General features: G+C 47.0%; 2 protein-coding genes and 1 long non-coding RNA gene across 11 annotated transcripts in view; 1 reads left to right on the forward strand and 2 right to left on the reverse strand.

The window, feature by feature from the left end:
• LOC123635187 overlaps positions 1 to 1,099 on the reverse strand; it is a 24,725-nt gene extending 23,626 nt beyond the window's left edge. The window contains exons 1-2 of one of the 2 annotated variants that reach the window (XR_006734070.1): positions 1,047 to 1,099; positions 785 to 851 (exon numbers count right to left, since the gene is read on the reverse strand). This is a non-coding gene — a long non-coding RNA (uncharacterized LOC123635187). Of the gene's footprint in view, positions 1 to 784; positions 950 to 1,046 lie in introns of those variants that run through there. The other variant, XR_006734069.1, reaches the window with a different exon arrangement.
• On the forward strand, positions 1,028 to 10,910 carry PEA15 (proliferation and apoptosis adaptor protein 15). Its single transcript, XM_045547079.1, has 4 exons — positions 1,028 to 1,220; positions 7,133 to 7,306; positions 8,588 to 8,743; positions 8,892 to 10,910. Exons 2-4 carry the CDS (start codon positions 7,135 to 7,137, stop codon positions 8,954 to 8,956), a joined length of 393 nt encoding a protein of 130 aa, XP_045403035.1. The 5' UTR covers positions 1,028 to 1,220; positions 7,133 to 7,134; the 3' UTR covers positions 8,957 to 10,910.
• Positions 10,911 to 11,266: 356 nt separating this feature from the next.
• Positions 11,267 to 25,600, reverse strand: part of DCAF8 (DDB1 and CUL4 associated factor 8) — a 43,206-nt gene continuing 28,872 nt past the window's right edge. For 5 of the 8 annotated variants that reach the window (XM_045547084.1, XM_045547082.1, XM_045547081.1 and 2 more), the window contains 7 exons: positions 21,001 to 21,073; positions 20,465 to 20,522; positions 19,853 to 19,960; positions 18,317 to 18,447; positions 14,364 to 14,483; positions 13,849 to 13,965; positions 11,267 to 13,252 (listed from right to left, as the gene is read on the reverse strand). In XM_045547084.1, coding sequence (XP_045403040.1) covers positions 13,136 to 13,252; positions 13,849 to 13,965; positions 14,364 to 14,483; positions 18,317 to 18,447; positions 19,853 to 19,960; positions 20,465 to 20,522; positions 21,001 to 21,073 — 724 coding nt within the window. In that variant the 3' untranslated portion in view covers positions 11,267 to 13,135. The remainder of the gene's footprint in view (positions 13,253 to 13,848; positions 13,966 to 14,363; positions 14,484 to 18,316; positions 18,448 to 19,852; positions 19,961 to 20,464; positions 20,523 to 21,000; positions 21,074 to 25,600) is intronic. The other 3 variants (XR_006734074.1, XM_045547087.1, XM_045547086.1) reach the window with 3 other exon arrangements.

Below are 25,600 nucleotides of genomic sequence, written 5' to 3' on the forward strand. Positions count from 1 at the left end.
GAAGGGCTGTGAAACTCAGAGCAGCAGGATCCTGAGCCTCTTCTAGAGGCAGTGTAGACCTAAGAGAGGGGCTCATTTGAAGCTTCTAGAAGGGTCTCTGCTAGGTTGGAACTGAGGTGAGTCAGGGTGGTCCTAAAAGTGGCACAAACACTGAGGGGATCCCCCAGACCTGGGCCTGCTGGAGTTCTTGGTAGGAAGGGCCCACCCAGGGCTCAGACCTCTTCCGAACCAGACCCTGCCCAGACCCCTTAGGCTGGAGATAGGGGTAAAAACAGATGTGTCTCCAATTCTTCCTTTCCTCTTTCAGTCTGGCTAAGAATCTGGGGGAGGAAAGTCCCTGGGGTGGAGGGGAAGTGAGAGCTGCCACCCTGGGCCTGGGCAGAGGGGGCAGAGCTAGGAGACAGAGCTAAGTGTGGCTTTGCAAGTTGTCTATATTTGCATGCTGAGTTCACTGCTGCTCTTTTTCTCCCCAGAAAATAAAATTACATCATGGGGGGAAGGCAGGAGGGGGTATATTTGGGAAAGGTGAGAGAAACACAAAGGGGCCCTCTGGCATCACCCTGGAAAGAGAAGATCCAAGGCTCCAGATCAAATAAAGGAGGTTTCCACGTTGCTGCCTGCCCTGACCTCCTACCTCCACTCCCAATGTGGCTAAGTCTATCAGTCATTTACTACTGCGCCCCTGACCCTTAAGGCAAGGAAAGAAGTTTTTACAAATACCAAAGCAAGCAGCTAAGAAAATCCACCCACCAAAGGCCTTCCAAACCCCTAAACCTGAACTTACTCTGTGCCTCCATGAGGTCCCAGCCACCGCGGTCATCGAAACGCTACAACGGGAGGAGAATGACCTACTGAGAAAGAATTAAATGTGAGAATTGTTTCGCTGTTTAGGAAGCAGCAGCTCCCCCTACTCCAGCCCTCCACCCTATTCCGTCCCCCATCCTAGGAGTCTTCCAGAACCCCAGCCCCTCGGTTGCCCGCCCCCTCCTGCTTCCCCTCCCCCTCCTCCTGCCACTCCCCGCCCCCCGCCCCTCCCCGGCTCTGACATCACCGGCCAGCCGGGTGGAGTGAGGCGGCACTGGGCTCGGGCTCCGGCTCCGCGGGCGGAAGAGGCGGCGGCGGCGGCGGCGGCGGCGGGAGCCAAAGAGGAGGCTCCGGACGCTACTCAGGAACCGGGGACCCGGGAGTACCCGCGCCCTGAGCGCTCAGCTCCAGAGGCGGTGAGAGGGGTGGAGAGGAGACACGTCGCGGGGAAGGGGCAGATTTGGGATCTGGGCTTGGAAGGACCAGGATCCGGGACGCCGGGGGCCAGATGAGGGAACGTGGGGACCCCGGACGGGTCCGCTCTATGTCAGGCCCCACGGGGTCCGATCCTCGGTCTGTGCGTCCCAAGCGCCTGTGTGCGTGGCTTTGGCAGCCCATTCCACGCTGAACGGCAGTTTGGGAGTCGAACCGGGGCCTGGGGATTAGGATGCAGCCTGCTTCCCGCCCAGCCGGCTTGGCCGGGCCAGCTCCCGCCCCTCCCTGCCCGCTGTGGCTCCGGACTCGCCTCCGCTGGCGGTCTCTCGGTCCAGCCCTGTCTCAGTTCTGCGGCCAGCCGCCCGCTGGCACCATGTGCCCTCACCCCCCAGCCCAGTGCACCTGGGGAAGAGGTGGGATTGGCGAAAGCTTGTCCCAAGGGAAGAAAGCGCAGGGGGTGTAGATGAGTGATGTATGTAACGTAAAACCCCTGATTAATTTCCTATAATCCGTGTCAAAATTGACAGGGACACACAGCACACCTTCAAGAGACACGCCAGCACAGTGACACACACCCATGTGACTCTTACACACATCATCTCACACAAACCAAATCACAGACGTCCCTGCACTACACGCATCCAACCACCCACCACACCCCCACTGGCTCCCATATGGAGTCTACTGAACTGTGGGCTCCATGTCATCAATCTAACAGAACAGCTGAGTGGCCAGAAAGAGCCACCGTCCCCATGTCCACCCTGATTTTCTGGGCAGCTTTTCCCAGCCCCTGGCTTCACTCTTTAAAACAGTGGGAAAAGATGGGAGAAAATTGTGATCTCATTCCTCTAGGACAAGGAGATAGGATGCTGAGGGCTAATGACCCTGGTCCTCTTAGCTGGGTGAAAGAAGGTAGGGGTTTCTGGTGACCTCTTGCTGGGTCCAGCTAGAGCTTAGGGTGCTGGGAGTGGCTAGTTTCTGGCCATGAGTGGCCAAGGGATAGAGGAAGGGGGTGGAAGAAAGGGAGAGGGAGAAAAAGAATGAGTCAGCCAAGGATGGAGCCCAAGTCAGTGAGAAAATGAGAGGAATGTGTGTGAGAAGGAGACAGACATCAAGAAAGGGCCAGAGGGCCAGAGATAGGGAACCAGGGAGAGGGAGGAAGTGAGAGATAGAGATAGTCAGATGAGTGGGAAGTGTGCTGGAGAGTGGACTAAAGAGGCTCAGAAACTAGGGAGGATGAAAGCAGGATGGTGGGGAGACCATAGGGAGTTAGGGGAAACATGCTGAATATGTTTGTTTAGTTAGTTTACCATGTGTCTGGCCCCCAGGCAGTCAAAGAGATTAGCTTTAATTGCTCTTTCCTTTGTGGTTAAACACTGTGTTGGAGAAATTGTCAGTGATGCTCTAGGCTACAGGCTTCCCTGGTTGTCTGTTCCTCACTTGTATGACACCTGTGCCCATCTTGTGTGCATGTATTATCATGCATGAAGGGGGTCACAGAATAACACAGTGTCTCACCCAATCACACAGATCCTCAAGTACAATGTCATGATGGATTTCTCCACCAGCCGGTAGGGAGCCAGTCACTGGACCTCCAGGCCTCTCCCACTAAAACTTTATCTTTTGCAGCAGGGATGCTCACTCCTTGCCAGTAGTAGCTCTGAGTATTCAGATGGGGACACTGATCACAGAACCTAGGAGTCCTAAGTATTCATGGCTACCATCAAGTGGGATGTGTGAGTAGGAAAAGCTGGAAGGGATGAAAGCCCATTGAAAGGCAAGGAGGAAAAGAGACTGAGAGACTAGGGAGAGAGGAAATAGATGTAGACAGATGGGAGAGAGAGACAGAAATAGGAGCAGGAAGTGCCACAACCAGATGAGTGGAGACAGAGACAGGCTAGGGAGAGTCACAGGTCCCATTCCCCTCCTCACGATCACACAGCCTTCCTCTGCCCTGCCTGACCTAATGCCAGGTATCACCTGATACCCCATTTTGGGTCTGGCCCTTCTCTTAGACTAAGTGATGAAGGCTTAATTCCTGTCCTCATGCTCAGGCATAAACCCACTTTGCTTCTTGGACTGAAGTGAACCTTTTGGGGCCCAGGTGTCCTGCCTTCTCTCATTGCCAGGCTGACTCTGAAGCCTCAAAACCCTCGTCATCTTCCTTATTACAGGAATGAAGACACCCTCCGATCCCCCACCCAAAGCTTGATAAAAGCTTAGGGAAGAAGTCAATCGAGTATGATATTAAAGGAAATAAATTACAGGACTATTTGAATTTGGGGCCTGGGTATATGATAAATATGATAGCTGGAACCCTAAGCTTTCCCTACCCACCTGTCTGCCCCTTCTTTATTACTTCCCCCAACTTCAGGCAAAAGACTGATGGATTGAGTGCCTGGAGCCCTCTCCTTCCTATTATAGGGACCTCCAGGTCCTTGCAGCTGTGTGGGATGGCCTCTCCCCTCAGCCTTAGGCAGCTGCAACAGATGTGAAGGAGGGAGGGGCAGCAACTCCTAATCCTCTGGCTTCCTTTTCACTTCGTAAATTTACTGAGGATTTGGAACCAAATGCTAGGGAGAAGGGACAATCTACCATGAATTAAAGTCAAAATGCGCAGAAATTCTTTTGGTGCTGCCACCTCCTCTACAGGTGGTTATCCCATTTGCCAGGCTTCTCAAAGCACTCCCCAGGCCTGCCTCTTCCTCCCTCAGTGCCCATGGAGAAGCCACCTATCATTCTCCCAACTCCTACCCTAAAAGGTCAGCATATAATGATCCTTACCTCCTGCCCCTCTTCCCCAGCATCCTCGGTTGGTTTGACTTTTATCAGGGCTCTGCCTGGGGCCCAGCTTTCAAGGAGAGGGAGGAAGGAAGGTGTGAGGAAGCGGTGAGCAGAGCACAGAAAGCTGGGAGGGAAGGGGACTGACTTCCTGGCAGCTGAGGCTCTGGTTCCTGCCCTGGTATCCTGTCCCAAGAATGGCCTCCACCCAAGCTGCCTGGTGATTCCTAGGCAGCCCTCTGCACTGTTCCAGAGATCAGGATTTTTCAGAGCCCAGAGGGTAGAAGACTTCTCCATAGGCTCTAAGGAATTCTGACTCTCTGGAAGAAGAAAGAGCCAAGCTCTGCTAAGCCTCACCATGGCCAGCCCAGCCCAGGGACAGTGAGACTTGAGAGCCATGTGAGGAGATTCTACCTCCCTACAACCTGAAAATTTCCCCCAAACTATGCTGCCCTTGCCCCTGCTGCCACACCCAGGCCCGGGTAAATGGATCTCCCCCAGGGAGGGAGGCAACCAGGCTGCTTTTTCTTATTCCCTCAGGGGGCCTTATTCCTATCTTTTCTGTCCCTTCTTACCATTCCCCACACTCCTCCCATCCAGTGGTATTGTCCTAACGACTGGGTGGGTTGGGGGGAAACAAGAACTGAGGTTGCTATGGTAACAGCTGAACTGAGGCTATAGCCTTCTAGTTGTGGACTGTGTGCTCCCTCTCCCAACCCCATTCCTCATTTGCAGCCTCAGTCCCTTTCCCTCTCCCAACCCCAGCTCTTCTTCCATTATGTAGGCTCCTCTCCCTCCTCTGGATGTGAGTCGGTGGTTACATACCTTCTTAACACGTACTCTTGGCTGGTACGGACACATACAAACACACAGATACTCACAGCCAGTGCACACATAGCCACACATCCAGTGCTGGCACACACACATCTCCATTACCAGGACACATCCAAACACACCAATAGATACCCAGCCACTGCCCCCTCCACATACCCATATCCACACCTAGCATCCACAGGAGACTGGCAAACACATTTCTCCTCTGCCACTTTAACATTCCCACCCCCCACACACACACACACACACACCTTTCCTCCCACAGGATTTCTCATATTTACAAACTCTTCTTCCCATGCGAAGGCAGGGGAGTATAACCCTAAATTCTGCCCCCCTTTTTAGGCCCCCAAATCTGCTCCATTGGGGCAGGGTCATCTTGTCTCCTTCCCGTGCTGCCCTTTCCCTTCCAGCTGTCCTCACCTCCCCCATTTTTATCTCCATCTCTGGACCCCCTCCCCATCATCCCCCTCATCTACATCTCCCCCTCTGTCCTTGGATTATCAGTGGAGGAGGGGAGGGGTTGGGCTCCAGAGCCTGCTGCTGTGACCTAGATTTCAAGGCGAGACAGTTCCTGGTGCTGACAGTCAGAGAGCATTGTTCCTGGCCCGGCCTGGCAGGGCCACCGCTGGGCCCTTCTGTATGGTTGCACCTGGCTGTGCAACTGAGCATGCCCATGTGTGCCCGTTTCTCTCAGGGGTCGTGCTAGCCCTGCTGTCTGGCTCATTGTCTGTCTGTGTCACAGTGCCTGCCACCAAGGGAGGCTTGTTTATTCTGGTCCAAGGAGGGGGCTGGGAATGGGGACTTACAGGTCCATACCTTTTATTTTGCAGTGGCCATGCCTCTGCCTCAGTTCCCCTGCAGTAGAGGGGGACACGTAAAGAAAATGTGAGTGTGTCAACCAGCCTACTTTGATCGGCCACTTGCCCAGCCCAGTGTTGGGGTGACTTGTATACAGCCTCAGACAGGTCCAAGTTCATCGAGCTCCTTGTCCACCTCTTGGCCTATCTACAAAGTGTTTATCACGATTTACTTTTAAAAAATACTTTGCCTTTCTGATTAAAAGGAAATATATACTCGTTATGGAAAGTAAGTCCCGTTTTTGAGCTCACCAGTAGAGTTTCACATTTTATCAAATCCAGAAAGTTCATTCTAAGGTACAACTTTCTTTTTTCTGTCTTAGCCAGTTCCTATCTTAGTGGAAGATAGGCCTTGAATGTTCTCTACCTTTTCACCTAAGGATCATGATAGAGGGATGTGGGTGAGGCCTAGATGAGACCTGGCCTTGCCTAGCCCCTTATGGGAGGCTATGCTGAAGGTAGTGCCAGCAGGATGTTGATTCAAGAAGGGGTGTAGCATTCCCCTTCAGCAGACTCTCCCAAAGCAGCATCTAAACTCCTCTAACTCCCTTCCCTCCCCTCCCCCCACAACCCAGCCAGCCTGGGAACTGGGCAAGGGGCCAGAGGCAGCCGCTTGGTATTCTTGGGCGCGGGGGCTGCAGGCACAGCACAAAGGCTAGGAGAGAGGGCTAAGTGGGGGCCTGGTAACCATCAAGGGAGAAAATGGGCTCTACAAAGGTGGGGGTGGCCCATTGCTTCCCCCACCTCAAGCCCTAATGACGAATACAAGGCTAAGCATGGAGGGGCCAGGGAACCATAAGACCAAGCAACTAGGCATCCATCCAAAATGAGTCATTAGTGGGGTAGTGGGGAGTTGAAGTGAGGGACCCCTTTGCTTCTGGGGAAGAATGGAAGCTAGAACATGAGCTCCTACCAACCCCTCCAGTTCCTTCTTCTCAGCTTCTGACTGGCAAAGCAAGCCTCTCCCTGGTTGTTGTTTTTGAGTGTTTTGGGTTTTTTTTCCTGACATGGGGAGGGGTTGCAGGTGGGTGGGGCGATTCTGGGGGGTACTTGGAGACAGCGGGTGAGAAAGTAGGGAGCAGGCTGCTATGGTAACCGCCTCCTCAGTCGGGAACTGTTGCCAGGGTTACTGTTAGAGGGGGTAAAAGAAGAAAAAGATGGTGGGGAGGAGGTATGACTTGTCACTCTAGGCTCTAGCCTGGCTCCTAGCTCTGAGTTTCTTCCTGTTTACCCCCATCACCTCCCCTAGGTCTTCCTTTACTATCTCTAGCCCTGGCCACCCCCCACCTCCATGTTCTAGGCACAGGCCTAGTAGGGCAGAGTGGGGGGATGCGGTAGTTGCCAGTCAGTGAGCCAGATCCCCATAACTTCCCCCATATCTTAAGCTCAACTCCTCTCCCTTTGTTGCCTCCCAACCCCAGTCATGGCTGAGTACGGGACCCTTCTCCAGGACCTGACCAACAACATCACCCTTGAAGATTTGGAACAGCTCAAGTCAGCCTGCAAAGAGGACATCCCCAGTGAAAAGAGTGAGGAGATCACTACTGGCAGTGCCTGGTTTAGCTTCCTGGAGAGCCACAACAAGCTGGACAAAGGTGGGGGAGTGGCGCACAGGGATCCTGCCATCAGCCTTTCAAGTTCAGTTCATTCAGCAGATAGAGATAAGCTCAAAACTCTTATATATACAAAGCATACCCCTCTATGACAAGGCAGAATAAGAGAGATACTCTAAGAAAGTATAGGAGGCTTTATATGGTTTTAACATTTTTGACATTGTGCCCCTTGTCAGTAAAAAATGTTATTCACATACTCCTGTGCTATTATCACATACGTAAGAAAAACAGAATTTAAAAGTGGTAAAATTTAAGATAAAACCATAAGTGCTAACATTTTCTTACCCACTTTTGGAGACTACTGCTAGAGATGAAAGGGGAGGAGGTCTACGGGTAGAGCAATCCCATGCAGCTGGGGGCTTTAGGGAAGAATTAGTGTTTAAGATGGCCCTGGAAAGCAAGTGGGATTTCTAGGGCAAGATGCAAAAAAGGCATGCTAGGCAGAGGAACAGTCACAGAGGTGAGAGAGTATCTGTTGTGTTTGGAACAGAAAAGTGTCCTGTTTGGCTTGACTGGGACATAGGGTATGTTTAGTAGTGGCTGAGAAGGTAAGTTAAGACTGTTATAGAGGACCCTGAGTGACAGGTATTTGATAGGTGAGGTGAATGACCTCAGGGCCCTTCAGATATACGGTTCTGACTGTAGTGTGGATAGCAGGCAGGCCGAAGGAGGACATATTGTGGTTAGACTACTGCAACACTCAGGGGGAGGAGCCAGGGAAAGTCCAAGGGCATCTATATCTCCTGGAACTGGCCAAGCCATGGAGGATCATCCTTCTGGTGGTGTCCAAGCCTTTTCTCATTCAGAATAACCTTTTTCACTAGACTTAGGATCTTTCCTAGGTTGTCTTAGATTCCACCCCTCCAGTTCTGCATGTGCTGCCAGCAAATTCTTTCTGACACTTAACTTGGAGAAAATGTAGAAAAAGGACAGGGTGGGAGTGGGGTATCTGGAAGGCAAGTTAATTTTTCTATTGTCTCCTCCCTCCAACATGGGACCTGGCATCTAACCTAAATCTCTCATTCTAAATCTACAATTGAGAAACTTCACTAACTATCTGCCCTTCTGGGAGTAGTCCTCTGTACTGTTTGGGTACCTTAGTTTTCGTTTCCTGGCTTAGTAGCCCCTCTTCTGTTAGTGCTGTCCTTTCCCATAAACAATGTGAGCCACTCAGCCTTGGTTCCAGAACACTAGTCTGGCAGAGTGGGGGAATATGACCTTCACAGCCTAACTTTGACTGTCAATCTCCTGCCTTTTCTCCAGACAACCTCTCCTACATTGAGCACATCTTCGAGATCTCTCGCCGTCCTGACCTACTCACTATGGTGGTTGACTACAGAACCCGTGTTCTGAAGATTTCGGAGGAAGATGAGCTGGACACCAAGCTAACCCGTATCCCCAGTGCCAAGAAGTACAAAGGTAAGAGGCCATGCCTTTAACATAGCTGCACCTCTGTCTACTCCCATCGATTATCCCTGAATTTTGGGAAAGTGAAGGCTGATGTTCAATGGCCTGCCTGGTATCTCCCACAACTTCTATCCCTGGACACATCCCTTTTTGCCCCCAGACATTATCCGGCAGCCCTCTGAGGAAGAGATCATCAAATTGGCTCCTCCACCGAAGAAGGCCTGAGCAAGGGGGAGGAAGAGGAGGAAGGTTGGACCTACATCAGACCACTTCCTTCCCCCATCCTCCCGGAGAGGGGACAAGCCTCTCCCCCATCTACCCACTTACTAACCTGGTCCTAACCCCCTTACTGTGCGCGTGTGTGTGCGTGTGCGCACGCTCTGGCTGTATGTCTGTATGTCTAGCTCATCTAGTTCCTCCTTATGAGGGGATGGGGGTCAGGGGCTGGAGGGGGCTTAGTTTCCCCACTCTAGGAAGACAAGAGGTGGGGGCTATTTCTATGCAAATAGAAATCAGCACATTCCTCTTACTTCCCTTTCCTCCACTCTCCCCCCACATCTTTTAAAGTATGGAAGTAGAAGGGACCTGCATTTTCCTACACAGAGGAGCTGAGGTGGGGGTGAGATGGGAGAGGTAGATGGATCCAAGGAAAAGCAGTGGGGAGGGAAGGTGAAGAGACCACCCAACTCCCACCTGGAAGGGGCAAAGAAAAGCCAGAGTTCAGTATTGTACCCTCATGATGAACTGACTGAAGACTCCAGTTTCTTGCTGTTCCTCAGGTTGGAGGGCCTAGGTGCCAGCAGTCCCTTTCTGCTCCCCTCTCATGGGCCTAGGATGGGTATGAGCCAGGGATCTAATGAGAAACCACTGGATCCTTTCCTGATCCCTCAGATCAAACCCATGGAGCAGCCAGCATTAGATGCCCCACCCACTTGTGTTCTGCAGAGACTATGCTGGGAACGTACACCACTGAGCCTGAGATGGGGATGAGGGCAGAGGGAGGGGGCCCCCTTTTTCCACTCCTTTATTCCTACACAGACTGTTGCATATACTGACTCCTAACCTAGGGAAATTGAGGAATGAGATCCTTAGGTTTTCACCCCAATCCTGCCCCTACCTACAGTAAGGTCCCAATGTGATCTTTGCAGGCAACAGGCAACCTTCCCTTTCTCCTTGGTCTAGAACATCCCAAGCCAGAAAGAAGTGAACTACAGTGTTTTCCTTTGCACTGATCCCCACCACATTAATCCAGGAGGGGAGTTAGTAACCTTTCTCGCTCAGTATCCTGGACCCTTGGGCTTGTGGATGCCTCTTAGCCAAGTCACTGGAGTACAGTGAGTGACCCCAGCCTCCTGCCTGTCCCAAGATGCCCCTCCCCACCCCGACCGTGCTAACTGTGTGTACATATATATTCTACGTATATGTATATTAAACCCGCACTGCCATGTCTGCCCTTTTTTTGTGGTGTCTAGCATTAACTTATTGTCTAGGCCAGAGCAGGGGTGGGAGGGGAATGCCACAGTGAAGGGAGTGGCAGAGTCAAATTGCTACATAGTCCAAACAAAAAAGAAAACTTTAAAAAAAAAAAATTAAACTCACATGCAATCTCAGAGACTATTTAGAGAAAGTTGAAGTTAGAAGCTTTTATGATGTAGGAGCAAACCTTTAGTGGGAAGGGAGGGCTGGCTGTTGGAAGAAGGAAGAAGCCAGACTGGTTAGAGAGTACCCTCGACTCCTAGCCTGATCCACACTGCCCATCCCCTCTGGCCACCGATGCGGACACCTGCCTTAACACACACACTTTGAGGACTCCACGGTTTTGCCTTAAAGGACCTTCCCAAGTAGTCTCCCTAGCCCTGTCTGGCTTCTCCTTTAAGAGAAAGATACCTGTAGAATTGGGAGGGGAGAAATTAGCATGAACTGTCCTTCCATTCAGGATATGTTATGTGAGAGTAAGAGTGAGAATAGGAGTCTTACTTGTGGAAGAAATGGGAGAAGAGAGACGGGGTTATTCTCAGCAGAATCTAATAGTTTCTCTGTAAGGCAAAGTAATCTAAAAAGACTAACCTGCCCACCCACCCCTTATATTGCTGTGAGATTGCCCCATCCTGTGCTCCTCTGTCTGCAGTGTGCACGGCCTTGTTCTAACCCTGGAATAAAGGTGATTGATTGTACTGTACCTGATTGATTCTAAAATTTCTGTGAGTGACCAGAATTTTGGAGCCTTTGAATCACTGGGAAGGGAGGGGGAACAATATTTATCCTCATATCCCTCTTTGTAGCTATAACAGGGGCTGGGGAAATACCCCAAATAACATCATCCCCCTATCTTGCCCCTACCTTCTAAGTATCACTGAGCTAAATGGACAACAGTCACCAGCTGGAGCCCAAAAACTGGAAGCATGAATATCCTAGACTGGACTTGCTAAAATTGTAACATGGGCAGAGTGAGAGGGTAGGGTCAGGTACCTACATTGAAAGGAGCAAAAACAGTCCATCATAAATGAATGGACCACATACCACACAGAGCAGCAGTCAGGAAAAAAAAAAAGCTTTACTGAGAGAAAATACAACAAATTCCAGAGTGCATGGTTTTCAACCCACCCCATCACCCCACTAGCAATAGGAACACAGACCACTCACTCAGTCACCACACATTCTCTACCTCAGGGAGGAAGTGCAGCAGCTAACCACTGGTCTGAGAGCTGCTAGGAAAAGGGGCAGGAGGAAGGAGTGTCTGAGAATACCATCCTCTCTTTTCCCCTCCTTCCTGGCCTGGTTTAGTAGAAACGGACTGTCCCAGGATGCCGAATTACTGATTGGATCTTGTGGGAACTGAGGACAAAAAAAAAAAAAAAAAAAATAGCAGCAAAAGCATCTAAGGGCAAGAATTCAACTGGGACTTTCATACTCAGTGACCAGTGATAGGACAAGTGCCCAAATTCCAGCCACCATAATCAATCCTTAGATTACTGACTTGTTCCTCAATACCAAGATATATGGTATAAAGTCAAACCCAGGAAGTCTTTCCCTTCACTCTTCCATTAGGAAGGGAGCTGGCGTGGAGTGGATGGCTTAAAGAATCAAAGCAGCTAAAGGTAAGAGACTCTGTGTGTGTATGTGTGTGTCTTCTGTCATAAACAGTACCAGCAAGAGTCTGCAGTGGCGGCACCCTTCTTGAAGTCATAGTTCAGTCAAGTTTTAAAGACAGGCCAGCCTCAGGTTAGAAGAGCCATCCTGGGGACCCCCATAAGACTTAAGGAGAGGTAGGAGATATGAGGCAAAGAGTTGAGAGAAATTTCCTGTTTTTCCCAAATCCCACACCAAGGCAAGGAAGTGGGGAAGGGAAGAACTAAGGATCCTTCCATTCTTGAGCCTCCTAAAACCTAAGGGATAAACCCCAATATTTAATGGCCATACACAGAGGGTGAGCTGACCCCAGGTGTCACCTCCACATCATTACTCTTGCTCGGTCTTCCTTTAAGTCCCTTTATTGCATTCATAGAGAATATATAGGTATTTAAACTTTGACAATTTTACCTTGATACATCCAAGTTTGACTTGCTTTTTAATATATTTATAGATATAAAATTAGGCCTCTAACAGTGATAGGGACAGGGAGATTGATGCCACAAAACAACTTTTTTTTAAATAATAGAAGAGGTAACATCCTTCCTATTCTTCCTCCACCTCTGCCCCTCCTCCCACTTCTCCCCAACCTCACTCACCTAACCTATTTAGGGGGTGATGGGATGAAGAGAAGAGAGTGAAGGATACATAATCAAGTGCAAAACACTGTGATAAGTACAGAGAATGAATGAGATGGAAAGGAAAGTGAAGAGTGTGGGATGTTTAGGGACTCTAAGGACTTCCCAGAAAAAACTGGATCCTGGGATGGGGCTGTTGGGGGGGAAAACAATGAAACTGTCATAGACTTTAAAAAAAACAAAGGAAAAAAAGGTCAAAAACCTAAACCAAAGAGAGAGTGGCACTTTTAGTCCCCACTCTTGCTCCTTGGTACTGAATAGCCAGTTGTTCCCCCCACCCCCCTGCCCAAGAAACAAGGGAGATTAAAGAAAAAGAAACCCCATTCCCTATCCCAAACCAGTTAACAAAATAGGCTCCTCTCTTCCCCCTCAAAAAGAGGCTTTCAGTAGAGGCCATTTCTGCTGAGTCCTATGCACCTTTCCATGGAACCTCATTTCAGGGCTCAACTCCCACTCCTAGGTACTCTCTGTTGGTTCATTCCCTTCTGGTTTGTCCTTCTCCTGGGATGTCTTTCTTTTATCTAAAGCAAAAAGTCCAAAGTGCGTTTCTGCTGAATGTAAGGGCCCGGGAGAGGAAAGGGTTGCCCAGGCAGGATCGGGTTGGTAGCCCCAGCCCACCCCACCTAGGTATGAGGCCTCAGGATGGCATGCACTGCACCCGGTCAGGGCCCTCCTCCTCGTCCGATGTGTCTGAGGAGCTGGGAGACTCATCAGAGTCCGCGTCTGTGGCCCCAACCCCAGGTTCTCGCCAGCGCTGTGGGATGGGAAAGGCTTGTTAGTAACTTCCCTTGATGGAACAAGGACAAGCCTGTTAAGTCTTAGCTAGAATTCAGATGCTCTAGGACAGGGATCAGCAGAATTTTTCTTAAAGGGCCAGATACTAAATATTTTAGACTTGTAGACCATACGGTCTTTGTCACAACTATTCAATTCTGCCACTGTAGCATGAAAGCAGCCATAGACAATACACAGAATGCATGTGGCTGCATTCCAATAAAATTTTATTTACAAAAACCAGCAGTATGTCAACTGCCAATTTGCCAACCCCTGTCCTGGACCTCTTTTGGCATGAAAGGAAAAACAGAAGGGTCACCCTGAGACTTATTTCTTCTCAACTCCTTCCCCACCCTCCTGCCTTTGTAACAATGGAGATTAAGAGCAGATACCACCCTTTTTTGCTGGTGGGCTCTTCCAGCAAAAAGGCTGTATCAGGGATCTGATAGGGATAGGGAACAACGGATAGGAAACCCAACCAAGACCTGATTTCTCCTTAAAGTCACTACTCTGCAACTTTTTAGCCCTCTTGGAAGGGTCACTGTCCTTGGGAGCTCACTTCTAACCCCAGCTTACCCGGTGATGGCGTCTCTGTCTCAGGTGATGCATGAGGAACCAAAGCATGTGGCTATCAAACAGGTCAGTGTGGTGCAAGCTATCTTCATCCCGCTCCCGCTTGTTCTTCTTAATCACCTGGAACCCAAAAGGGTTGGGGGTGGGGGCAGCAATGTATAGGAACCCTGGACTTGATCAAGAAGGCTGGTGTTCAATCCTGATAAAAGTTTCCCGTTAAACTGGAGTAGATTAGGAAGGATGCCCCAGGTTCACCCACTGAGAAAGTGGGAGGCTTTAAAATAGGATAATTCTTGAAGATACTCCCTACCCCAACCTACTCCCAACTAGTGGCATTTAACAGCTGCCCCTTGGAGTAGGACTATTCCTACAGCAGCAATGACAGGAATGGGGGAGGGAGGTTTAAAGCAGTGCCTTTAAAGAACTGGGCAGCAAATTATTCCTCCCTATTTCAACAAAGAATCATAACAATATGTGGAAAAGTAGAAAGAAAAGAACTTCTGTAGTCAGCTACTTACATCCTTTAACCCCGTCAGCTCAGTGGAGGCTTCAGCTGTGGGTGCCCAGATCTTCACATCATGGTCTAGGCCACTGGTTGCCAGAACAGGTAGGTGAGGGTGGGGCTCAAGACAGTTTACCTGGTTAGGAAGAAAGAAAAATACAGGCTCAGGGGTGTGTGGGAGTAGGGTTTAAAAACCACTACTCACCTTGAGTCAAATAATTGCCCTTGATCAGGGCTAAGGCAGCTGCTGGAAAGGCAGGCCCACTCATCCTGAGCCTAGGCCAAAGGGCCCTGGGAGTAGAGGAACCACCAGACACGGACTGGGTATAAGATGAGGCATATCTATCATTTCCTATGTATAGGTCAGAGGTGGCTTCATCCCCAGACATAGCCCTAGGGGTGGGCGAGTGACTGACCAAGCTTACTGCTGGCTTCACAAAAACACAGTAAGATCCAGATGACCTCATTTACTCCAGATTCCAAAGCTCCAACTTGCCCAAGGCTGGAAAAAACCATCTCAGTGGCTTTCACCAAGTGGCAAATAAATTTTAAAAAACGAAGAAAGCAGCAGCTGCCACTGAGCCCCCAGAGAAGAGTCAGAGAACAATGACATTCATTTGGCACTGTTTACTAGAACTGGAGGAAGGCATAGGCTGAGAAGAGGAGGCTGAGCTAGGGGGCAGGGGTGATGGAGGCTCATGTCTGCTTGAGAGAGAAGCATGCACATCCCAGGGGGCAACATCCTGCTACCAACCCGGACAGCACAACAGCTCAACTACAGGGCAGTATGGTACAACAAGGCAGCTTCCTGGGGCCCCACAGCCTCAATCTCAGCCACCCTCTGGGTACATTCTTGAACAGAAGAAATGAACTATGGCAGGCAGGCCTGTGGCTCAGGCAGCTTCCTTCTATTTGAAAGCACTCATGCCCCCTGCTGTCTGACTTGGAAACAGGAGCTTCCCTAAACAGGGCAGGACAGGGTAGGGCAGTTCCCATCCCCACCGGAAGAGCTAGTCCCAGATCTAACTGCTAAAGCATTTTCAAGCTTTTAGTCAGATGAGGAACACAAAGGAAAGGCACTCCGCCTTGCAGCTGCCCTAGACTCCCAGAAAACAACCCCTGGCAAAAAGCCTCTTTTAGTTCTTTCTGGACCAGCTTCCCCTGCCTTGCCTGTGCAGGCAAAGAGCAGCTGAGGAGAAGCCAAGGGCAGACATGGAAAATAGAGCTGACCTACAGACTTCTTTCTTTGACTTCCATTTTACAAATAAACAAACCAATGCTCAGAAAAGACTGAAGCTAAGTCTGAGCCTACAAGTAAAGCCCATTCTTCTTCTCCTTGCCCCATTCTACATATAAGCTCATTGCAAAGTTTGTATTTGGGCTCTTTTAGGCAGTGCATTTGGAGCATGAGGAGGAAGTAGGAAAAAACTTCATTGCCTAGAAATATTATCAAAAGATATGCGAAAACTTACACACACTACCTGACCTTATACTCATCCATCTTCTGATAAGCCCTTGCTATAGATCTGTACTCTGAGCTAGCTCTGCTTGCATAAGTCAGCAAAATAAAGAAGCCCAGGGAACAATTCCTTGGAACTTAAAACTAAGAACAAAGCCAATGGCAAGAGAAACAAGTGAATAAATTACATACAGTACCTGAGTTGGTGCCTGCTGGGGGAGCCGACAGAGAACTTCTGGGCCAGGGTACCTGGTCACTTCACCAGACCTGTCTGAATGCCAGGACTTATCCTGTCAATAATGCCTGAGCAGAGAAAAGAGCTCTGGCCTTAGATGACTGGGCTGCGGGAATGCAGGGAATGGGATCAAGCATCAAAGTGCTCTTGGGAGACAAGGATTTGTCCTCTGACATCATCCCCCACCCTTGTCCCTGTGAAGTTGAATGGGAACAAAGAAAAGACTCAAAAACAGAGTCAGGAGACCTAGGCAAGGTGGACAATAACTTCTAAGATCCCTTCTGGTTCTAATATTTGCTTTATGATATAGAATTGCTATAAGTCTACATTGAGGCTGGTGCCTGGTGACCCCCACTGCTGGAAGGTTAGAACAAAAAAAAAAACAGAGGGAGCCACGTATGGACCATGTGGATCATTCAGCTTACACAGAGGCAAGAACAAGTAAGGGAAATCACTCAGGGGAGAAGGCTCTGTATCTCTTGTTCTACTCTTTCACTCTTAGGACCACTGTAACTTAGGCCTGGGGCCCACCCATCCCAAGTAGATGCCCTCCCCACCTGAGCACCTGGATTAATCATCAAACCCTGGTACTGGCTGAGCTGAAAGGAAAGTGGCCTGCAGAGTGCTTTTGGAGAACGGACAAGTGCTGGCCTGGGAGAGGGCATTCAGCCCTGCATCTCTCTGGAACAGAATGCAAGACAATAGTTTATGATCAAGAAAGGATTCACTGGCACCTTCTGACTTCCTTCTGACTACATGCCTATTGCAGAAATCTCATTAAGACTCCAGGGTTTTGGGTTTGTTCACTGCATATGACAGTGGGGGACCTATGGAAGAGTAGGAAATGAAGCAGGGAAGAGTAAGACACATCTTGAACTTCTAGAATCCTCTCCATTTATATTCACAGGCCGCAAAAGTCCTAGATCTATATAGATCCCAGGTCCCCCAAATTTAGAGAAAACCAGAAGAAAATCTGAAATACCCTCATACCAGGGCAAGAAAAACACAAGAAAGAATGGAATCCTGATTACAAGGAACCATTCTAAATTCTAAAACCACTTTCTGAATAAACCTCATCAAGAGATGACTGGGATCTATGAATTTCCCATAGCTTAGAAGGAATTAAAAGAGAGATCAAGCCATCTCAGTTATTCCTTAGAGGCCTTGGGTAATGAGGCTATCTTGGGCAATCAGTACAATCTAGTCTTCCAAACTCTTTCCTATCTTCTGTAGTACAAAAGCCTAATTACAGAAAGCTACTGAACTCTTTTCCAACTCTGGGTCTCAAAAAAGAAAAATAAAAAAAGATGATAAAGTTAACCAGATACATCTTAAGAGCTGATCACTTTTCATTCCCGAATTTGATCCTCACTCTTCCTTTTTGCCCTATGTCCACAGAGGTTGTCTGTGGAACTCAAAGGACAGGCAGACTGTGATAGGATCATGGGTTGGTTATATAGCAAGCAGGCTGCTCAGCCACTTTAAAAAAAAATATTTTGCCACATTTGCTTTCTCTCTCTATATAAACATACACATCATGTGTATGTTTGTATCCATTTGAATGTAAGCACATTTCACTCCTAAATACTTCAACATCTCCTAAAAGGATATTCTCCTATATAAATAGTTTATCAAATCAAATCAATTTAATACTGAATATCATATTATCTAATGTATAAACCATATTCCGATTTTCCCAATTGTCCAAAAAATGCTCTTTCTAGTTTTATCTGATCTAGGTTCCAGACAAGATTGCTACTTAGTCAACCTAAAGGACTAGACATGGAGACATCTTTAGCATTTGTATAGGAGGGTATGCCCTCCACCGCTTTTTCTTCTGGAAAAGGTCCCTGCCTAGAGATATGTTATCTCACTCAGGATAGAAGTTCTTCCCTAAGATCTTTCTCTTCTCAATAAACCATGCCTTAGAGAGATAGAAGACAGGAAAAGGAAGAAAATATTACATCGAAACCTCAGCACCTCCAGGCTACACTGCCCCCCCGCCTTTTTCCCCCTCTTGTAACAGGGTCTTTACTATGTTGCCAAGGCTGGACTTAAACTCCTGGGCTCAAGTCATCCTTCCATCTCAGCCTGAGTAGCCGAGACTACAGGTATATGCCATTGCACCCCGCCTTATACTGCCTTTTAATTTAGCTGGCCAGACCTCTAAGACATGGTATCATGTAGTCACAGTGAACATTCAGTGCTTCTGCTAAAACCTACCTTAATGACTGAAGAGACTAGGGAGCCAGCCAGCCCAGCACACCATACTCACCACGCCTCCCTTGTCCCCCTCCATGAACTGAATGATCTGGCAGGATGATTTCTCCCAGAGGAAGATGTGCCCGCAGTCACTACCGCTCACCACAAACTCACTCTTGGGGCCATAGAAATTGACGCCTTTTACTGAAATGATAAATGAGAGAACAGACCACATGAGGTTGGCAACAGTCCTATATATATATTTATCTCACAGACAATTCAGCTATTCACAAACTCTAAATCAGCTGAGAGCCAAAGAATTCATTTTCACAAAACAAATCAAGAGATTATGTGTGTATAATAGATAGTTGCAAGAATCACACCAGTCCCAGAGACTATTTATATTCTCCCAGAGAGCTCCATGGGGCAGGAGTCTGCAGTCCCTTAGCAACAGCCTCAGTCTCATTAGTCTATACCCTATCAGACAACCACAGGCCTCACTAATGCCTAACCTGTGCCAACCTGAATCGCCTCAGCTCTGCCCATTCCTAGGCAGCACTGTCCTATGCCCTAGGATTATCCTTGATATGTATACTTCATTGGTACCTTGTCAGTGTTTCTTGGGTCATCAGTTGATCTGATACTGATGAAGGTATATGCTATAATTGCTTGTAAGAAAGAAGTGAACTATACTTGCTGCCAGGACTCCAAATAACAAGGCTCCACTCTCTCGAACTAAGCCAGGGGTCCTAACTATTATGGCCAATACTATCCCAGCCATGAGATTGGCATTCTTCCTTTTGTCTGCCTGTGGACTGAGATCAAAGTACAGATTTTTCCCTCCCTTCTCATCAGCTCAAGAAAAAAAAAGAAAAACTAACTGCTAATTGCTGTCTCCAAGTCAAAATTATGACAGATATCTGTTAGGAGTGGTAACAATAACAAAGATCAGTCATTCCTCAATTTTTCTGTACATCAGAATCACACGGGTAGCTTTTAAAAATCCCAGTGCTCAAGTTGTACCCCTTACCAATTCAACCAGACGTATGGGGTTAAGGCCAGGCAGCTGTATTTTTAAAAGATTGTCAGGTGACTCCAATATGCCCCAAAGTTTGGGAACCATGGACATGGCACAAAAAAGACCAATCTTCATCGCAATCTAGGGCTAGGTACTACCACCATTCCTCCTCCTCTGCCTCATTCAAAACAATCATTTACTCCTCCCCCTCCCTAGAGGTATAAGCTCACCCCCATTTTAGGCAATTCAGTACCATTAACTACAGAAGGCTTTCCCTGACTCTCTACCAAGGCATTTGTGCCAATCCTGAAGTTACCTGAAAATGATTAAAAAAAAGTCTAGTCTCCGTATGCCCACCAATTAGAAGCAACATCACTGCAATCGTGAGAGATGCTCTTTATGCCCTCCTCCCCTCTAGCTCAGTGGAGAAAACATGGTAACTCTAGCCCAATTCAGGACAACCTCTCATTGCCCACAGTGACACAGGCAGCCTACTTCTCAGATAGTTTCCATTGGCACAATCTCAATGAGACACTATGGTTCCCCAAGCCAGCAGACTCAGGCCACAGAAACCTAGAAAGACAGTCTCACCTGTGGCATTATTTCTGTGGCCCTTATATCTTTTAACATACTGGGCCCCATCACTGTGAGAGGAGTTGAAGAGGTAAATGTCTTCATCATTGTAACTGGCCAGGAGCTCTGCCAAGAACAAGAACAAAGCAGTGAAGGCAAAGGCTGAAAAAAGCAGGGACCAGGAACAGGGGGTTGGGGTGGGGCTTCTTGCCAGTAGTGCCCCCTCCGAATACCCAGGTATAGCACCCATCTTAGTTGGAACAGCAGGCAAGTCAGGGTAGACTAGGAACATACTGCCAACCCAGGGGTAGCAGAATGCTCAGAAAAAATCATACCCATTAACTCAGTAATGAGTCAAAGGCATGAGAACCTGCTCAGGCAAGCAACCTGGGCTTCAGGACAGGCCCTGCCAAATATCATCTGCAGCATTCTGCAAATGGTGCCTGGCATCTCCAAGGGTCATCTGCTGCATCCTCCCACTACGTGCTCACCATCAGCAGCTACTCCCCAGCTGCTCCACTTGGAGCCATAGCACAGTGGTGAGCACTGGAGGGCACATGCCTCACTGGCTCAGCAGCTCCCTAGACAGAGGGGGCATGCCAGCCTAGGAGCTGGGCCCTGCTCACGTACCTGTGCCGTCGTGGCTGTACACAAGACAGGTGATGTTTGCTTTGGACTCACTGTTCACCTGCAATAAGGAGCAGATACTGACTGATGCCCCACCCCCCCATTTGTTATACCACCTTCAGGAAACAGGCTTTCCTTCAAACTCCCCTATATCTTCTCCCCAAAACTGAGAGGAAGACAGACAGACAGAGACAGGAGTACAACTGATGAAATGTGACCACCTCAGGGAGGAAAGTCTTAGGACCTTCTCTTGGCTGTCTGCTGTGTGCCAGCCATTTTATATACATTGTCTCATTAGGCCTCATCGTCATGGTGCAAGGCAATTATTGTTATCTCCATTTTGTTGATTTAAAAAACCGAAACTAACAGAGGTGAAGTGACTGCCCAAGATCACACGCTGGTAAGTGGTAAAGCCAGGATTCAAATCCAGGTTACTGACTTGGAAGTCCAAGCTCTTCCAATCATACCAACAAGTTCAGGTGCAGCCCTGGGGTCAAGTGACGGAAGCCTGGAGCCACTGGCCCCTTCATGAATCTTACCAGGTGATGAGGACAGAATTTCTTGAGTACTCCATTGTTCTCATTCTCATCAATTTTCCTCTGGTCATAAATCCTATAGTGCAAGAAGCAATGAAAATGTCATAACTTACAAACTGGTCCTTTGAAGAGCTGCAATTTGATGCAGTGGCAAGCAGCAGCCAATTGCAAACATATAAAGGACATTTTCCCAACAAATCTTTTGGTTTATCCTCTTCCTTAGAAGTCTTCCCTTCCCCAATCCATTTCCAAACCGTCTTTCATCCAAGTACTTCCCAAGTGGCAATCCTCAATTTTATCAGTTGGAAGTGGTTTATCCCTCCTCTCAACTTTTACATCACTTACTGTTAATTTTTACTGAAACAAGTAACAATTATAGAGTTGTTTTTTCCTTCTTTGTTTGGGGGGAGGGGTGGATAGAGTCTCACTCTGTTACCCTGGCTGGAGTGCAGTGCCGTCATCATAGCTCACTGCAAACTCAAACTCCTGGGCTGGAGCAATCCTCCTGCCTCAGCCTCCCCAGTAGCTGGGATTACACGTGTGAGCCACTATGCCCAGCAAATTTTTTTTTTTGGTAGAGACAGGATCTCGTTCTTGCTCAGGCTGGTCTTGAACTCCTGGGCTCAAATGATCCTCCCGCCCTGGGCTCCCGAAGTACCAGGATTACAGGCATGAGCCATCATGTCCAGCCTATTATAGAGCTTTTTATGTGTACGTAACCTATACAAAAGGGTTTATTACTCATCGTCAGAGACCATGATTAATATAAGTCAGTGGGTCTTCAATCCCTCCTTGAAACCATTTTATATGGCCAATTATCCCTCTCAAATGCTGCAACTATTACAAACCATCACCTACCTCAAGACTCCCTTCTCCTTTCTTCATTACCATCAAGCAAACTACCTTCACCTTCCCTCCTCTCTCCAATTCAAGCTTTAAAATCAAGTATTTATGAAATACATATTTTATGTCAAATATTATGCCAGGTGCTGGAAATATAGGGAAGAACAAGATAGACACAGTCCCTGTCCTCACTCATCAGTCTCCTCCGATCTCAGAGCCTATCGCTGGACATCTGTTATTAATCTCACCCCTTCAAGGACCCTGTTTGATTTAGTTCATTTCTCAACCTCTTTCTAATCACCACCTGCCCACTTTCTAAAAATCCTTCTACTGTCCTTTCCTACTATTGCTTTTTCTCTCCTTTTCCTTGCAGTCAAATTACTGAAAAGAACAACCAACATTCAAGATTTTCACTCCCTTATTTCTTATTCACTTCTTAACCCATCCTAATCTGGCTTTGGCCTTCAACTCACTGCTGAAACTTCTCTGGCTGAAGTCATCAGTATCCTAACTGCCAAAGCCAACAAGATACTTTTCAAGCCTTTTTCTCTAGCCCTGACACTGTTCACTACTCCTTCCCTGAGACACCTTCTTTCCTTGATGTCCAACCACTTCTCAATGTTGTTCATGGGCTTGTCTTTCTTTGTCCACCCCTTAAATGATGATGCTCTCCAGCAGCTTTTTAAGCTCTCATCTGACTCTATACTAGGGAAATTTAACATGAAGTCCAAGTAGTATGTGAACCTCTAGAAACTGTGTTTATGTATGGGGAGAAGGGACTATATTCTCAAAAGGGGCCAGAGACTCAAAAGGGGGAAAAAAACCTACCCTATACTTTCCTTCAGTTATCAAATTCCATTATCAGTGCTTTAACTACCACCTATACATGGATACATGATTTAAATCTGTATCTCCAGATCACATTTATTCTGAGCTCTCAACTTTTATCTACTTAACAAATGGATGTATTGTAATATCCATAATGTTATAATTATGTGTAACATTGAGATGCCCAAAAGTAAACCCATTCTCTTTCTTCCAAAACTAAACTCATTCTAAGCCTATATACCTTTCCCCCTGAATCTCTGTTAATAGCACTACCCTAAATTCAAGCAGCCAAACCAGAAATCAGGTCCTTTTTTTCTTGTCATTACTACTCCCTGGGTATACTTCTGGACTATATTTGCTTTCTCCACCCCTTGTCATTTTTTGCCTAGATTACTATAGTATCCTTCTAACTGATTTCTTTGCTCATACTTTCACCAGAATCATGTCTAAAATGCAAAATTTCATATAAATTTGCTGCTTAAATATCTTCACTGATTTATTTATTTTTTTTGAGACATGGTCTTGCTGTGTTGCCCAGGCTGGTCTTGAACTGCTGACCTTGAGCAATTGTCTTGCCTCAGCCTCCTAAGTAGCAGAGATTACAGGTGTGAGTCACCACATCCAGCTCTTCAGTGATTTTGTACTATTTACTGAATAAAGTTCAAATCCTTTAGTATGGCAACCGAACACTTCTCCTCCAAGATCCTATACATTATACTAGGAAAAAAAAAAAAAAATTGTTTCCTCAAACATACTGCATCATATCTTATTACCTTGTTCCTACATATAATGTTCCCTCTACCTGAAATACTAATTTTCCATTTGTCTTTAATCCTTCCTCTGTGAGAAAAAACAGCATACATGGTTTCCACTATTTTTAAGTAGTTGGATCTGAGTTCAAATGATAATATTAATACTAACTCTGCTACTTATTATACTACCTGAGTAATACTAGGCAAGTTACTTAATATCTTTAATTCTTATATATCTGTTTCTCCAAAATGTTCCTTAAAAGCAGAGACTATGTCTAGCCAATGGTGTAGCTAGCACAGAGTAGATGCTGGATAAATAAATGAATGAATCAATGTTTCTCTGTATTCCCTATAATTCCTTGCTTAATATCCTGCATAAAGAGAATATCCAGGAAATGTTTGCTAAACAAACAAACAAACAAAAAAAAAGAGATGGCTGCACTACTAGTTACTACCCTTTAGCAGATTTATCAGCTATTTCCCATTTTCCCTATGTATGGTCATTTCTTGGACACCCTGTATTTTTTTTTCTCTTAACCAAGTTTAAATCAATAGCTCTTGGCCAGGCGCAGTAGTGCACACCTGTAATTCTAGCACTTTGGGAGGCTGAAGCAGAAGGACTGCTTGAGCCCATGAGTTCAAGACTAGCCTGAACAACACAGACACCATCTCTACAAAAAAAGAGAAAAATTCGCTAGGTGTAGTGACACACACCTGTAGTCCTAGCTACTCGGGAGGCTGAGGTAGGCAGATCATTTGATCCCAGAAGTTTGAGGTTGCAGTGAGCTATGGTGATGCCACTGTACTCTAGCCCAGGCAACAGAGTGAGACCCTATCTCTAAATAAATAGATAGCTCCTAAATGTCACTAGGCCACCATAAACTTCAGCAAGTTAGCAAATTAGTGAAAACTATTTAAATATTCAAGCCCCAGGAGGTGATTTTTGGTATATGAACCATTCTGTGTTCCTCAGTATCTAATACTCTTTGTCATTCTTCTTTTTAGGGATATTCTTACCTTCCTTCTCCTTTCTTCCATAAGTATTTATTAATAACCTACTATATTCTAGATATGATGTTAGACCAAGGGCTGACAAACTTTTTCTTAAAGGACAAGATAGTAAATCTTTTAAGCCGGCAGACAATCTCATCTCTATTGCAACTAATGAACTCTGCCATTATAGTGTGAAAGTGGCCACGGATAATATGTAAACAAATGGCCATGGCTGTGTTCCAATAAAACTGTATTTACAAAAACCAAGCAGTACAGTTTGCCAACCCCTGTGCTAGTTAGTGGTGATACAAAGATGAATCCAAATTTTTCCTCTATTTTCTAAGTATACAACAGGACCTTGACATTTTAAGTCACATAAAGAATGATTTTAGCACCCTTCTCAACAAATTTACTGCATCTCTCTCCAGGCTTTCAGGTACTCACTAACTTGTTATCCTAAGTATCTCTTCCCTCCCTGCCCTAATCTAATGTTCTCTCAGTGTTGCTGATCTCAGCCTAAGAATTGGGGAACAAAGGGACAATTTATTGACTGTGCTTTATGAATCAGGGCCCATACAAAATCCTTTACCAATAAATTTACATGTCAACTACACTGCCAAATCTACCACCACAGGATTCATCTGATACTGTCTCCTTTTCTTCACTCCTGTGAATTCTTCTTCGTCTTCTATTTATTTATTTATTTATTTATTTTTTTTTTTTGAGATAGGATCTCGCTAGAGTGCAGTGGTGTCATCCATAGCTCACTGCCACCTCAAACTCCTGGGCTCAAGTGATCTTCCTCCCTCAGCCTCCCAGATAGCTGGGTACATGCCACCACAGCCAGCTAATTTTTATATTTTTTGTAGAAGTGAGGTCTCACTATGTTGCTCAGACTGGTCTCAAACTCTTGGGCTCAAGTGATCCTCCTGCCTTGGGCTCCCAAAGTGCTGAGATTACAGGCATGAGCCACTGTGCCCAGCCTACTCCTGTAAATTCTTAAACTAACATAAGCAGGATTTAGTAGTAGAGATTCATATCTATACCTCCTCTACTTGTCTACTTTTTTTCTTTGCTTTTTTTTTTCCTTTTTGTTGATGAAAAGCCAAAAAGCATGTCTCCATAAAGCTTCCTTAAATGCTTTTTCACAATTCTAAACTAAAATTCAGCATTAATGATGCAAAAGC

Source organism: Lemur catta, chromosome 3 (assembly GCF_020740605.2).
Source record: "Lemur catta isolate mLemCat1 chromosome 3, mLemCat1.pri, whole genome shotgun sequence".
Lineage (NCBI taxonomy): Eukaryota > Metazoa > Chordata > Mammalia > Primates > Lemuridae > Lemur > Lemur catta.